Below are 16,474 nucleotides of genomic sequence, written 5' to 3'. Positions count from 1 at the left end.
GCCACGCTCGGCAAGGGTGTTCGTCCCTATGACGTCAACTTCGGCCGATGACGTCAATGCGGCGCCCTCGGAACGGTCGTTTACAATCGCACGTTCGTGGGTCGGCGGGAGGAAATCGGTACCGATTCGGTACGGGGTAGGGATTTTCTTCGTTTCCATTTGTTTGTAGGTGTTGCAGGGGGAGCTGCGGGTATGAGGAGCGAACTTTTCCGACCAGCATCCCACGCGTCGAATTTAATAATTTTCACACGGTTCGCCAGGGTGTTTTTATTAGTTACTTCACCCGGCTACCATGCCATAGTGTATGTGTGTGTGTGAGTGCGTGGTAGTAAAGGTCAGAGCGATTGGTATTTTTTTAAATATGGAGTCTTTCACGGTAACTCACATTTTCGGTTTTAATATAAATAAAATCATCTGCAATAACAACGCGAAGCAGCAGCATTTCGCTCGCCCGCCTCTAGTTCTTCTTCGCCAGGAACTCGCGCATGTACCGGTTGACTAGCTCGGGATTGTGCTGCTGCAGGAAGTGGTCCACGCCGGGCACAATCTTGAACTCCAAGTTGTCAAACTCCCGCTGCATCAGCGGGCCCGTTTCCTTGGAGATGTAGAGATCTTTCTCGCCCAACAGATACAGCCCGGGGGCGAACGTCTTCGGTCGGGGCGGGCGCAGCTCGTCCGAGAAGAACCGGAAGTTGTCCCGATAATAGTTGATTGGGTACGTTAGCGCGCCGGGCTTGGCGAAGGTGTATTTGTACGCCTCGATCACCTCGTCGCCGCCGTGCTCCCGGAACAGCATTTTAAAGATGCGGAGGTCCATCATCCGGACGAAGAATTCCGGCAACCATGGCATCTGGTAGAAGAAGATGTACCTGCAGGATACAAGAAATGGGAACAGTTGGAAGCGTTGAGCTAGGGGAGGTAGATCGATGACGATTCGAAGGCAATGCTTCACCACTGCTTACCAGGACATTCGGAACTGTTCCTTGCTGGTGCTGTACAGCTTGCGGGCGACCTTCCGCGACGGAGCATCCATCATTATGTACCGGTCGACCATGTCCATGTGTTTGGTAATGAAATGCCACCCAATCACTGCGCCCCAATCGTGCGCGACAAGGGTAAACTTTTGGCGTCCTAAAAGTATTCAAATGGGATTAATTTAGTTTTTCAAAAGGATTTACACATTTTACTATTTAAAAAAGACAAATTTTAACTACTTTCATGCAAAAAACGGAAAACGCTAGCAACTATCTGTTGAAAGCAAAATAAAGAGTAGCATTTCTTTATACTTCAGAAGAAGTTCGACAACTGTATCATTTAAATTGAACCCACCGTGGCCAAAACTTTAAACCAACTACGTTTGATTATATGTTGAAACATCCAGCTTTATCGCAGAACGAACTTGTTTGATATTGTGAGACATTTCCTCTGCGATAAGTGGTAAAAACCATGGTACTTTATGTTGCTTTTGAAGGTTGTTACAGTATATTTCAAATGTTTTGGGGTCCCTTAACTCCCATAGAGCGTCGTATCGTGTCCAAAAACCAGCGAGAAAGCTATGCCAAAAGCCACTGTTCTTTCTGTCAAGAATTCCGGCGTACGGAGAACGTTTCCTTTCGGAATTAAGCAACTTTTTCAGAATTCATCATAAAGAGTACGATCCAGTGATTTGGACATACCTAACCAAAGTAAATCATGCCCAAAAATCGTCGGAGAAGTTGAACCGGTCAAATATAATTAATATACCCCACACTACTAACCCTCCTTATGCCTCTCAACTACAACCAACTGAAAAACCATTCACAACTCTTAAAGGTAGGACCTATTACAACATTTTAAAGTCCAAACGGAGTAGCATTTGGTCATGAATGCCACACAACAACTGAAAAACATCCCTACACGACTGGACCGTAAGACCGGCTTACTGGCCGTCGGAATATTTTTTGAAAGTACTAAGAAGATGTAACTTTACAATAAAATTTACTTCGTTCAATTAGCTTGGTTAACTTTTTTCTTATTGCCGATGAAAGTTTGTCTATTTTGTTTAATGCAAACGTCCAATATTACTGGGGATTTATATTTTGGAAAGCCTTTTGAAAAGGAGACAAACTGGTAAAGTAACTAACAATCTAAAAATCCTCCCGTTCGAAAATAGGCATGTTTCATCAAAAATGCCCTCTTTTGAATCATCGCACCGAACTGAGGAGGAATTTTACGATCAAGTTGACCCTAACATCAAGTTGGATAGCCGTTAAACGTGAAAGAAAATCAAACATCTCAATGGTTGTCGCAAGCCAGATTGACTACGAGCCGAAGCGTAGCTGACAAATTTCGGCGTGACCTTACGCAACTTGCGATAAGGGCCTTCGCGTGAGTCATGGTATGCTTCAAACAGAGACCCTTCCCAACAGCGTCCCAAGCGTCACAACGAGCCGATCGCAGATCATGAACCGAGGTGATCCAACATCCATCAGCTTATCGCATTGCCATTAATCGGTTGAAATAAAATTCCCACACAGTTCGATTCGAGCTGCCCAAAACAGTAAAAACACTTCCACAGTACACCGGAGGTAAAAACATCCAAGGTAAAGGTTAAATGATTAGTTAATCACATTCACCTTGCTTGCGGCAACGCTAAGAGCTACCCGGTGTAGGTTATTTAAACGTTTTTAACCCTCACAGAGAGTTTTTAAACGGCAGAAACAAACATGAATTTTTTAAAACATATCCAGAGCGTTTTTGAATGACTCTACAGGCTTAAACGGTTCCATATAATATAATATGTATTATCATTCCACAATTTTCCCAAAAAAATGCTATCGATCAAGTTGCTTAAAACTATGGTGTAGTTGTAGTTGAATTGAACAAGGATATTTTGATTAATTTAAAGCAACTCAAAACATGTAACAACACTAATACTTGTTTTCTTCTTTAAAACAGCTTAATAACGCATTTCACTAGAATTTTTTTGTTATAAAACGATAAAATAAAACTTATTTGAAGCATATGATTCGATTCGGCTATGATGTTTACCTCAACCTCTCAAGCGACCAGTTATATCACTTTACCGTTTTCCAACGACCATAAAAAGGTTGATCCCGAAGGCTAAACATAAGATGGGCAATCGATAGCTGCCGACAACCATAAACCGAAGGTCATTTCTCCATAGAAAGGAGAAAAAAACATCCGATATGAGTTGATACAACTCATCTCAAGGTGTGACATGACACAAATTGCATGAAAATAAACAGATGCCTCGGTGGTATGTATTTGCGCTGTCTATTGGCAATTACACAATTCCTTCAACAACTTATGAGAAATGAACGTCCAAAACGTGATTTATCGTATCGGAGGTAAACACGGCCCACGGGAAGCACATGGTTCGAAAGCGTCCCGCCGTAAGGCATCTGTTTGTAATTGTGCTACACGTGAATTTTGGGATTTCGCAACCGGTCCCGCCGAATCACGCATAAACGCGGTGGACAAACACAATCGCTGCAACGGTGTAGCAACAGGTCGCCTGTACTATCTGTCGACGGTACACTCGCTTATCGCCATGCTGCGGCCGGGTACCGTGGGGCCCCCATTCACATAACTCGCTGGTCATGCGCCGGACATTGTGAACTTTGCACAGGTATAGCGGTGCGGTATCAGCAAGCACTTAGCACCTTCGGAGGAGGAACCCTCGCCCACAAACTCGCCGACCGTTGCTTACCTAATGCACGCACGAGGCACCGAATGTCTTCCGTCATATTGTCAATCCGGTACGCGTATCGGTACTCGGGTTTCGCCGTGTCACCGTAGCCACGCATATCCAGCGCCACGACCCTGGTGGGAGAAAGGAAGGAAAACTATTACCCATCGCCGGGAGGCGGACGGAAGCCGACCGACACCTACCAGTAGTCTTTGGAAAACTCCTTCAGCTGGTAGCGCCAGGAGTACCAGAACTCGGGAAAGCCATGCACGAACAGCATCAGCGGCTTCGAGGGATCCCCATTTTCCACGTAGTGAATCTTGATGCCCTACACACCGTGGAAATGAAAGCGAAATCAAACCCGCTAGAATTGATATGACCTTGAGAAACGCCAGCCGGTCGACCGGCCGGCATCGGAACGTTTCGTAACACGGATAAACAACTCACGTTGGCGTTCTGGTACTTGTCGACACCACAACCGTGATCGCGTAGACTTGGCGGCGGCACTGGCCGCTCCTTGGTGACCCAAAACTTGGTGTGCGGCTTGGTGACGAACATCACCAGTAGGCTGAAGGCGACGCGTGCACTGTAGAACAGGCACATCGCGTACGCCACGACGAACGAGATCGTCTCCCGGATGTAGTACATCATCTTGGGGACGCTAGGTTTTTCTTTTTTTTTTGTTAATTACCAACTCACGGGACAGGGCGTTCGACGTCGTACACTGTTAGAGATAGTGCGATCTGGTGCGACCGGGATTCGACGAGACACTGACACAAGGCGGTCGCGCACGACGCGCTTCTCCCGTGTGATGACGATTGCTGCTGCAGCTGTGTGGGGCGCGTTTGCGCCAAAGTTTGATTAACCGCGGCGGAGGAGGCGGAGGAGGAGGAGGCCACCAATGGTGGTACGGTAAGGGCGGGAGCAGAAAGATAGCCGCGTTGGAGCGTCGACACAGTGGTGGAAATATGAGTGTGCATAGAGGAAGTTTTGTAATTAATCAATTACTCATATACTTTTCAAGGAGAGAACAAACATATAAACATGTAGAAGTATGCCATATTGTGTAGAATACGTGATACAGTAGTTGTGATAATGGGTAAGATACTAATTCGTTCGACTAACATATTCCCACATTACAGTTGGCGTTTCTTAGCTTGGCAGACTTTATGTCGAGGGGACTGACTATCCACGTACAAATAGGGTAAAAGTCTCGTAAGCCCTTAAAAGGCAGACATGACCTTGCTAGTCGATATACCAAGAAGAAGAAGAAAAAAACTTTATATTGAATTCCTTATTACGAATCGACAGATTTGAGAGGGACATTTTTTAGTTTAATTATTACACTATTGGTGATTGATATACAATCATGTTGTTTGATATGAGACAGTTAAATGAGAGTAAAAATAAAAATAAAAATTATCTAAATTTATTACATAAACCTACAAGGACTGTAAATTTTGCAACTCCCAAAACCATGTAGTCAAATCGTATTGTGTGTCTGCAATTTTCAAAGGAACTTCAAATATTTTTATTCGAATTCGTGCCCGTTTGATTCTACACATGGCATTAAAGTTTTGATGTTTTGGGACTTGGTTCAAATTTCTCTTATGGTATGGCCGTCACAATGGGTAGAACGATTTCGATGTCACGTTCCGACACGAATACTGTCCAAATTTCTTGGATTTTAATATAAGAAAAGTAACATATTGTTGTAGCTTAATGGTACATCGGAAATAAATTGGAAATTTGTAAACCGAAATAGTGCATACAACCTGGTTTAACCCTTCTGAAAACTAAACATAATGGACAATTTTAATTACTATACATAACTTAAATTATTACCTTGAATAAAACAAACTCCTTCCAATTTAGTCCTGGAGCAGTCTTTAGAAACTTTTACGAAAATAATTGGTTACTGCTAGGTCTTCTTTTATGGAAACCACTGTGCCCAAACACTTATTTACCGTGAAGAATTGTTTTCTTTTTATCTCATGGTAATGTTTACCGCTATCCATCGCGAAACCACACCGATATGCCGATGCCAGATTTATGATAAAAAAAAATTCAATGTCCGTTCCACCGCGCTTAATGACAGCATACCCCGCGCAGCATCATGCTTATACTCAATGACTATCGAGATGATGATTGGTTCGTGACGGTACGTTGGGGACGTGCGGAAATAATTGTCAGCACTCCGCGACAAATGGCCGCCCAGTGCAAAGCCAGTAGCAATACGTTTATTATTTCAATGGCATAATTCAATCGTCTTTTTAACTATCTTTTTTCGTTTAGTTCCATGTTTATCGAATAATATCTATAAAATTAAACAAATTCCAAAGCCAATCCTTCCAGTCTCTAATTGTAGGCACTCTAATATTTGATTTGAAGAATGGCTTCTCACGCTCAATGCAAACATGAGCCGGTTTGTTTGTACAACCTCTCGTAACTAAAATTGCAAAATTCGGGAAGTAAACAGAGGTGATGGATTTTTCAATAAATTTGCGTATCGTTAACTGTTCCTGTCCTTATTTAGATTTTAATTTTCCGATAATGTTAAACCTTCCACCAATTAAATTTGCTTCGTTCACCACTTTCAATTTCTTCAGATAGCTAATGAACACGTCCGAGTCGAGCGGTCCAATGTGCCGATCGAGTCGCTCTAGTGCCCAACGAAATCCATCCTTACCGGAGGCAATGAACGATTTCATCGCCACTTTATAATTAGCCGATCGATCCAGCGGCCGGTACGTCGTCCCATCGTGCAGATCACGCGCCTCGATCGAGATCACCCTTCGGTAGGGCGCACGGTCGAGGTCCGCTGCAATCCGCAGTCCCGCCACCTGGACCGTGTTCGTGCGCTTGACGGCATCCGGCACCAGCGAGTGCTCGACAATGTTCCACAGGGCGTCGCCGGGCAGTGTCAGCAGATCGACGGTGTTGGAAAATGGGCTCGCACCGATTGCCTCCTCGTTGGTTATTTCTTTCCGCGGGAAGAGAAAGAGAGAGAGCGATTCAATCAGCATTGAATGGTTCATGCAAAGAAGGTGACCCCCTCCGCCTACCTCCCTTCGCTATTGGAGCACGAATTTCTCCCGCGTTTATCAGTGCGACCGGGTGGAATGAGTCATTGGTGTAGTAGTCCGCTAGCGAGTCCGCCACCAGGCTGCCCAAGTTGCATTCCTGCACCCGGCAAGTGCTCTGGACGAGATCGATGGTCGTGTTGGCGATCCGCATCGAGCCAAACTTGGCCACCGCCTCCCGATAGGGTTTCAGCGTACGTAGGGCCAGCTTGTTCTGCGTCACCTGGTTCGACATGTACACCGGGAACCCTTCCCAGTACTTTATCTCGCCATCGGCATTGAAGTACGTCGTCAAACGTCCAACGTACTTACCGTACGCGTAAGCTTGAACGATGAGTATCTAGAGAAATTACGTCAACATTTAACATTGTACCAAAGGACATAAAACTATCTTCAAGATACCTTCCGTCCATTACGGTTCGCGATCACCAGCGGATAGTCGGCTTGAATTTTATCGTCCCTATTCCGCGGCTCGCCGGAGGACTCCGGAAACAGGAAAGAATGTGAGTGACCACCTACGATTACATCCACATGGTCACCGGCCTCAAGTGCAATCTGCTTGTCGACCTCTAGTCCACAGTGCGACAGGACCGCGATGATTTCGACCCCTTGTTGTTTCAACTTTTCAGCCTCCTTGCGTACCGTTTCCACCGAGTTTTCAAACGTTATGGCTCCAGTTTTGGACATTTGCTAAGGGGAGAAAAATACACAATCGATTATCTCGAGAACACATGAAATCGATCATCTTGAGAGACCACCTACGTGCGTTTGATCGTATATCACACCGATAATCCCAATCTTCCGCTTCGATCTGCTGATGATCGTCGTCCCGGGAAGGGTGGGAAACTCGCTCTCCATTGATCGATTCAAGTTGGCCACCACCGTCTTAATGTTTCCTTCCGCCAGCGACTGCAGGTACGGCGTTAAACCATCCAGTCCATCGTCGAACTCGTGATTTCCTAGAGTCTACCACGGTTTAGATATACGAATGAAGACAACAAGCTGCTTTGAACCACGTCAATGTTAAACCATACCATAGCATCCGGACGCAGAAGTTTCATTGTTTGCGCTACCACCTTCCACCGGTGATAGTTGTACCAGATCGTTCCCTGAAAATTGTCACCCGCGTTCAGAAACAGAGCATTTTCGTACTGCTTCCTTAGCTCTTGGACGGTGTGGTAGATACGGGCCACGCCTCCAATGCAAAGTTCGCCCTCAGTTGCTTTACATTTTGCTGATCTCTCGGATGTTTCGTCGAACCTAGAACGATTGATAAATTTTCTATTGAAAACAATTCAACTGAATAAAAAACAACGTCACCAACACACACTTTTACCTAGCATGAAGATCGTTAATGTGAATGATCGTCAGAGGATACAGGCTGCTGAGCTGTTCACGATCCCCAGGCATAAAGTTTGTTGCATGGCACTGGAAGAAAGACAGTAACGAAAGTAACACAATTCCACAGACGACGAACATGGTTGAATCACTTTTTCACCCTGTTAGTAGCTGGTTTTACCGCATCCAACTATTTATACACCTACCTCCAACGAGCAGTCGCTATCATCTAAACAAATATAGGAAAAATTGTAGTACAAGTAAATACCCCGCCTCACTGCTTTGCTTGCTTTGCTTTACCGTTACTTTGTGTGGTATAATCAATTAATCGACAAACAGTATAGCCCCCTTCGATTTTCCCAGCCCTTTGGACGCCGTCTCTTATTGCGTGCGTCCGTCGATCAGTGCATCGCATTAGTTCTCCCACCGCACACAAAGTCGGAGGGAAACTCCGAAAAGGAGCTCACCCATGACGGTGTTGTACGATATAAATCCAATACAAATTGCCCGCTGACCGGTGCACTCCGTAATGGCTAATTTGCTGGCCGGTTGTTTGCAGCGAGCTGCGTACGTTTGTGGACAGTACTTGCGGTGTTTAGTCAAATGGTTGCAGCTATCGTTCTGGACTTCCACCCCGAGGACTCACCCGCCGGACACGCTGAACCATCCGAAGTGGGGAAGACATCGACACATTCATGTGCACGTAAGCTACTATCCGGTTGTGAACTAAACTCCTGCAGGGTTGTGATAACGGAAGATTTCGTTTGTTTTTATCCTGAAGAAACTCAATCTTCACTACGTCGAGAATGGTTCCAGCAGCAAACCGCTGATGCTGTTCCTACACGGCGTACCTGACTTTTGGTACACGTGGCGCTATCAGCTGCATGAGTTCTCCAAAGACTACTGGACCGTGGCGCTCGATTTGCCAGGCTTCGGGCGATCGGAAGCGCCCCGGTATGCCACGACCTATCGTCTAAGCAACCTAGCGCGGGCGGTTTGTGAGCTGGTCGAGGCTCTGGGCAAAACCGATTGCATTCTCGTGGCCAACGGTTGTGGTGCCCTGCTCGGCTGGCACATAGTCAATCAGTACCCCGAACGAGTGTCCAAGTATGTCATGATGGGACTTCCATCGCTTGGCGTGTTGCAGGAGTTACAAGAACGAGACCTTGTACCGCTGAGTGCACTGCTGAAAATTGGCTTCCTATCCGTGTTCCATCGCTTGTCGATCAAGCTAGCCCGCGTTGGGGATTACCAAATATTCAACAACCTTGTAGGACCATTCTCGAAACCCCAAGATCTGGACGCGTACAAGTACACCTTCTCGCAACCGAACGCTCTGGCACGAGCTCTGAACGCGTTTCGCCAAAACTGGAACGATTTCTTCGTCGAGGAGTTAGAGTTCCGGGTGCGCAAACCGGCCACCATTCCGGGTCTGTTTCTAGTCGGCGAAAACAATCAGTGGATCTCGTTGGATAAGTTAAGTACGCTCATTATAAGCAAGTATAAACCTCTGGAAATACGCTTCGTTCCAAGAGCTGGCCGGTACCCGCACCAGGAAGACCCCAAGACGGTGAATAAGATCATGAAGGAGTTTCTAGGCGTAAAGGGGTCGCATGTAGGCGTTGATCGACCACAGTTAGACAGCGTACAGAACAACGTAGTCATTAAAGAGGTTTGTGAAACATGTTACACGATAGAGCATACTGCCATTGATAACCATGAAGAGTGTGCTATCAATTGTGACGGGCAGGCACACAGGCATTATTTGACCAAGAAAAGGCATCCCATTTTTTCTTAACACTAGAATACATTGCTTTGGAATCTTGCGATAATGATTTTTAGCGGTCGTTTTGACCGTTCTTTTTAAGACGTTAGAACTTCTGCATTTTTAAAGATTTTTCTAATCCATAAACGTTTATTTTTTAGTAAATTTGTTGGCTTTATTTATCTTTTAACGTTTTTGATTTTTTCGCACCTATTCATTATTTCCTAGCTTGAATTCCTTTTAATTGTTATTTTTTAAAACATAAACGTAAATTTAAAAACAGAGCGTCAAGCCATCTATGAACAATAATTGAATATTTGTAGAATCACAAATGACACCACGAATTGAACTTGAAGTTGTGGATTTTTTAATTTTCCATAGGTTGTATCCGTCCGGTTCCTTGTTCTATTATTTCGTGAGCGTTTCGATGGTTTATGCGTTATTCTGAAAACTAGGGTTATTTTCAAACTTTCAGGTCAATGTATGATTTGTAATCGCAAAAACATTAGATTATTTTTTTAATGTTGCGTAATGTAATTAATTTACACTGTTTTCAGGGCCAATTCGTCGGCATCAAGCTGCTCTTTGTTGGTAGTATGCAGTCAATTGCACGCGCACGGTTTTTGTTTGGTTTCGTTAGGAAGCACTTTGGGTTTGTTAAGTTTAACTTTGCCATTATCGGTAGCAACATTGGCGCGACAACAACGCGACATTTTCTCGTCGCGTCAATGTTGCTACCGATAATGGCAAAGTTAAACTTAATAAACCCAAACTGGTTCCTAACGATGCCAAACAAAAACCTTGCGCGTGCAATTGACTGCATACTACCAACAAAGAGCAGCTTGATGCCGACGAATTGGCCCTGAAAACAGTGTATAGTTCACACTTTTTTATATTATGCATTTTGTAAATACAAAAGTTGAAAAAAACATTCGTTCGTTTTTGCTTTGTACCGATAGATTAGCGGATAGACGAAGAAGTGCATTATAAAACCAAAAACTCTAACAGATAATGTACAAATAAACTAAAAACTTACAGATTTGTAATCTCTTGAAAAATAGAAAAGGTATAGCGGCTTCTCGGAACTGGTCGAACAGAAAAACCTGCAATTTTGGTTTTAGATCTAGCTTTGGATGTCAAGAAAGGTCTTCTTTAAAAAAAAAAATCAAACAAAATGACCGCTATTTAGGTTTGAGTGTTACACAGTGTCGGAATGCCAAAAAGTGAGAAAAAATTATGAATAAACGGTGCTAAAAAAAGGTCATAAACTTTTTCGTCACTTTCGACACTCGATGCCAAAAAACCTCATTGAAACACTTCAAAGCAAATCGGTTGGAGGACAACTTTTGTTGCAAATGTATGCATTTATTTTCAAACAATCTACCGAACTAGTATCAAACAAGTGTGAACATAAATAAAAATTGCACCTCACGCGCCTTGGCATGACTAATCCTCGTCATTAAGCTGACGCAACATGAGCAGCTGTTGTTCCTGCTCGCGAATCGTTTCGCGAGTTTGCAACGATCGCTGGCGCCAGAGCCGTGCGGCACGCAACAAACTCTGCGGATCATCGTCCGTCCCGGGTCCGGATGGGTTTTGTGGTGGTGCGCCACGCGATTGCGATTGACCCTGACCACCGCCCGCCACACCGATCACACCGAGCTCCAGATCGACCGCCTTTTGCGGCAACCGGTCGGGGAAATCTTTGGAAAACGACGAATCGGAGCTGCTGACACTCGAGCACGAGGTGGACTCACCCCAGGCCGTCTTCTGACGGCGTCGACGACGCGCCTTGGTAACGATGCTACCGACCAGCGGTTCGCCGGAAGTTAGCTGTGCCTTTATCTTCACCGGATCTAGAAAGGATGGACACAGAGTAAAGTAAGTAAACTACCGATCAATCTACACTGTGGTCTGCTACTTACCAGCCGTTGAGGGCCGTTCCTGATCGAGCAGCTCCACCGTTACACGCCGTTCCACGCTGGCCGTTGTCGGTCGACGCTCCAAACCCGCTGCCTCCCGTTGCAACTCTCCTGCCACGCTCGTACCTAGCATGTTCCATCTCCCCCGGTGTATGTCCTCTACGCTGCCAGAACTGGACGATCGATACTCGGAGCTCGACAGGTCCGTATCATCTGCCGCCACTTCTCGGAAGGGAATCTCATTGAGGCTTTTCAGCTGAGGAATGTTCATTTTCAGCACATGCCTGAAGGACGGATTCTCGGAGACTAAGTTTTCGCGCAAATCCAACGCCTCCAACTTCTCGCATAACGCCAAAAAGGTGACACTTCCCAGATCTGTTATTCGATTTCTGGAATGGCACACAAACGAAAATTTTAAAAGTTCATTACGGTGCAAATCTCCCTTACTACCAACCCCGCCATACCCTTTGAGACTGATCTTTCTTATGTTGGTCAAATTTGTGCACGGTCCAACCTCTTCAATGAGGTTGTAGTCGGCCACCAGCTCCTCGAGGGACTCCAATCCCGTGGTTCCATCCAGATGCTTCAGGCTGCACCGGGACACGTTCAGGTAGCGTAGTGTGGTCATGTCGCAACCCAAATCACGCAGGGTCATTACGATGCTACCTTCTAGGATGAGCGACCGGAGATGCGGTATGAAGCACGGTATCCGCTGCAGGCTGGTCATATGCGAGATGACCTTCAGCTTAATTTCCCTCACCGTCGCTAGGTCTTCCGTGCCGGCCGCGTGGCGCTGAAAACAAAAGGCAGATATTTCTCATTCCAACTGACACAGAGGTTAAGTCCAGGAGTGTTCAATTCATTCGAGAACATACCAGTAACTCTTCGATGGTCGGTTCCGCCGGTATGACGATCGGAAAGTATCTCTGCGGGGCCGGGACGAACGATGGCTCGAGGAGCGGTGCAATGCGAGCAACCGGACGATTACGGCTCGCATTTAGCATATTCCTTATCGCCACAAAATGGCCACCGTCTCCGTCGACCACCGGAATGCGCTCGGGGGCACCATTGTCCTGCACATCCCCAAACGATGGCTGACGTGACCGGGGCGTGGAGGAGGCCGATGACGCCGGACGATGGTCGTCCAGTGGGATCTGTTCCTCGGGCATCTCCGGTTAGGGGGCCAGGCTCACAACAAACACACACTTTTCGGTGCGGGACAAAACACCAAAAACTTTCCAGACCGTCGAGACTCTCCTTATCCGATGTAACCACCGTGCTGAAGGGTCGCAACTGTACCACCAGTTTTTCATGGCCTGGAAAAACGGGTCCGAAAAATCGCTCGCAAATAAACACGACCTAAACAACCCGTGGCCGGTTTCCATGACTACGCCACACAACGGCGTTTGATTGGATTGTCGGGTGAGGGAATGGGAAGAATTGATTTTAAAGGGGCTCGTTGTACGTACTTTTCCGCTTTTCCCGCTTTTTTTAACGCTCGACAACAATTCGAGACGTAGACCAGCAACGTAAATGACGAACACGTTTTGTCCTTGAACTGAACAGTGGATTACCATGCCGTACTCATAGTGCTTAAGGTAGTTTTTTGTGAATTTGTTTCTTGCAATCCTTGACAATCGAGGGTATAATGAAGCAAATATTTACACTGACTCTCCTCAAATATCCGGGCATACATTACATTTATCTAATTTAACTACTTAACATGTTTAACTGGTTTTCGGTCAACAATTGGAAAAAGGAATAAGCTCTTGAAATGTTCTAAACATGGCTTGAACTTGGCTAGAAGAACCTTCAAACGACTATATACCTTTTAAAATGAAACCAATAAGTGGCAATGCTACACGATGACGGGCTGTTTTAGAACTATTTTAAGTTAATTAACGAATATCCCAACTTCCAGGTTGTTCATCAATCGTTAAAAAGTTGAATGTTTAACCCTAGAATAACAAAACTCTCATGTAGTTTACCTTAAATGACAATTAACTACATAAATTTGTATAGCAAAATGCCGATTGGCAATTAGATGATCGTTTTGTTTTATTTCGATTGCAATACACAAAATTACGCAATAGTCAAGTTACGACGCATCGATCATGTCCCCAAACGTACGGTTCTTCGTCGATCGATTTTCTAAAGTGAAAGCTACATGAAATTGCATGAAATTTTTACTATTTGTGTCAATAATATTTTGCCCCGGTAGCATCACTCGAAACCAATTACATGCTCCACCCCTTCTGCCTCTCCGGACCCATCGTGACATACATTCAGAATGGCGAACCTGGCAGATTGGCCTCAGTGTAGAGTCGACCTTAGCCCCGCCATCGGTATCCAAGCTTGGACAACATATTGTTTCAATTTCCCGCCGCCTTATTACTCACCGGTGTCGGACGATGCTCATCGCATGCAGGTAATGATATTGATCCGGAATCGTAACCCCGGGTCGCCAGATCATAACCGGGCGTTGGTCGAACATCCGCTTCCCGAGGGTTAGGAGCATAGGCAAGGACGACGTTTGGGTAGATCCTCCCAAGAGTTTGCAGGACCCTTCCCTTGCTGTCTGTTGTATAGCAATGGTTTAAAGCAGGGGTCGGTAACCTTGAACGAGGTGTCCAATACCAGACGGCCTTCACGCATACTTTTACAAGACTTTTTCGATCGCAGTTTTATTATTGGTCGTTCTCAAATTACCCAGTCTCGAGAATACAGTGGGAATATAACATGTTTACTTTACTATAATGTCTACATTAAATGACTTACATGTTTGACACAACAAAATATGGTTCACAATATTCAACACATTGCTATACTAAGATATCCTTCTTCTTCTTCTTCTTCTTGGCGTAACGACCTCTTGGTCATGCCTGCCCGTTAAGGGCTTACGTGACTTGCTTCCCTGTTGTACGTGGATCCAACAGTCAGTCGTCTCGTACAGGGGGGAGGGTCCCGTCTCGGTTGAGATTCGAACCCACGCCATCGAGGTGGTGAGCCCCGGCGCTCATGGGTCGATTTTCTAACCGGCGCTACCGCTCGGCTGTCGCGCACCACCAAGATATCCTGAGCACAAGATTATTTTCAAGGATATTAAATGAAACTAAACAACAACCGAACAGTATGTTGAAAAAGTACACAAATTCAACAAAAATAAGTATCATAATTATTAGTTAAACGTAAAACTTAATTATATTTTTTCTTATGTGTATGTTACTTTGCGGGTTAGAAAATTGATACTTTTTCCCCACTTCAAGAAACGTGTGCCGACCTCTGGCAAAAAGGCATATAATAACCTACACACAATTCGTAGACAACAGCTAACTGCAGGGAAAGTTGTCCTTGGGGAGACATTTTGTTAAAGCCCGGCCCAGTGCGTTTCATTAGAATGCAACTAGCGAAGTGCATTGATAAGATCGCTACCGTTGTCATCAATCGAAGTGCACTTTTTGCTATTATTTAAATACTGTGTGTAGTCTCACATGGGAAAGTCCATCCCGCAATAGCGAATGACCTCAGCAGACCGACTGGCCCACTGATCAAAACATTATAATCTAAACAGGTGAGCTCAAGTTTTCCTGAAGAATCAAATAGTAGGGTATTGAAACAAAATTTAATTCCCATCAAATTCATGATTATATCCCACCTCATCCCTCCTCTCACTCGCCTCCCTCACTCCTAAGGATAAAAAATCTCAGCCACAACCAATCGGAAAAGCGTGTACCAATGACCGCCGAAGTGGGGGAAGTGCGTGTGGAAGTGGGTTCAATAAATAAAATTATTATGAAATTATTCTTCCCAATCAATGCCACCGGCTGACCTCAGGACCTACCCGCTAATGCGAACAAACGCTTCACATACGGGGCTGCACAATACACTTTCCTTTGCTTTGCCTGTTTGCTTTGATAAACAGTGGTGGTAAATGTATCAAGACATGCCACAAAATGGAACACGATATGTTTTTCATCCACATAATTTGTTTCGGTTTACATTATACCTCGCAAATAGATCCGAAGTACATCTGCAGCACACTGTTTGATATCGGTTCTATAAGTCCATTGCAACCACAAACAATACGATGTTTCTTATTGTTGTTACTTAAAATTTCTGGTTTCCAACAATATTATTTATTCTTGCAAAAATATCACCCTACTGAAGAATACTACTTTTAAAAAGGTTAAAAATGTTCTAGAGATAAATTGAACACTATTGAAAATAAGGGCAAAATTTAAAACAATTCTAACCAAGCGACAGATATTTTATCAATGTATTTGCTAAACGCAAAAAAATCATTAGGTAGGGTAAGGGCTCCCCATAGTGGTGCTAGTAGCAATAGAGGTTGTATTGGAATGAAATCATGGCTGTACGACGAAATAAATACAATAGAGATATTTGTTCTACTACGAAATATTCTTTGATCTCCTGCGGAGTGTTCAAAAGATAAATCTTCCCATTCCGTACGTATGCCATGATTCCTAAGCATTGGTCTATGAGTAATTTAACCATTCTGTTTGAAATATGCTTCGAAAATAAGTTATAGGTAATCAAAATATAGTCAGTCTTTTCCAAGTTTTCTGAACTACCACCATTATAGGTACACGATACCACAGCTATAGGAACCATACCACTATTTAAGCAACAACTAACTAGGAAGAAATATACGCTT

General features: G+C 44.6%; 4 protein-coding genes across 4 annotated transcripts; 1 reads left to right on the top strand and 3 right to left on the bottom strand.

Annotated features, from left to right (window-relative positions):
* Positions 1–457: 457 nt before the first annotated feature.
* On the bottom strand, positions 458–4,339 carry LOC131288433 (epoxide hydrolase 1-like). The gene is made up of 5 exons (XM_058317566.1): positions 4,139–4,339; positions 3,895–4,019; positions 3,713–3,825; positions 963–1,131; positions 458–869 (listed from the first exon to the last, which is right to left on the bottom strand). Exons 1-5 carry the CDS (start codon positions 4,337–4,339, stop codon positions 458–460), a joined length of 1,020 nt encoding a protein of 339 aa, XP_058173549.1.
* Positions 4,340–6,219: 1,880 nt separating this feature from the next.
* LOC131285424 (apyrase-like) lies at positions 6,220–8,253 on the bottom strand. Its single transcript, XM_058314280.1, has 6 exons — positions 8,111–8,253; positions 7,809–8,034; positions 7,537–7,740; positions 7,177–7,464; positions 6,757–7,114; positions 6,220–6,674 (listed from the first exon to the last, which is right to left on the bottom strand). The coding sequence occupies exons 1-6, from the start codon at positions 8,251–8,253 to the stop codon at positions 6,220–6,222; spliced, it is 1,674 nt and encodes a 557-aa protein (XP_058170263.1).
* A 388-nt stretch (positions 8,254–8,641) lies between these two features.
* Positions 8,642–9,910, top strand: LOC131289026 (epoxide hydrolase 3-like). The gene is made up of 2 exons (XM_058318219.1): positions 8,642–8,815; positions 8,894–9,910. The coding sequence occupies exons 1-2, from the start codon at positions 8,642–8,644 to the stop codon at positions 9,908–9,910; spliced, it is 1,191 nt and encodes a 396-aa protein (XP_058174202.1).
* A 1,413-nt stretch (positions 9,911–11,323) lies between these two features.
* LOC131288515 (uncharacterized) lies at positions 11,324–12,968 on the bottom strand. The gene is made up of 4 exons (XM_058317654.1): positions 12,675–12,968; positions 12,264–12,592; positions 11,803–12,188; positions 11,324–11,733 (listed from the first exon to the last, which is right to left on the bottom strand). The coding sequence occupies exons 1-4, from the start codon at positions 12,966–12,968 to the stop codon at positions 11,324–11,326; spliced, it is 1,419 nt and encodes a 472-aa protein (XP_058173637.1).
* Positions 12,969–16,474: the final 3,506 nt, after the last annotated feature.

Source organism: Anopheles ziemanni, chromosome 3 (genome assembly GCF_943734765.1).
Source record: "Anopheles ziemanni chromosome 3, idAnoZiCoDA_A2_x.2, whole genome shotgun sequence".
NCBI lineage: Eukaryota > Metazoa > Arthropoda > Insecta > Diptera > Culicidae > Anopheles > Anopheles ziemanni.
Note: the sequence above shows the minus strand (reverse complement) of the source record. Positions and strands in the feature narration are given on the sequence as shown.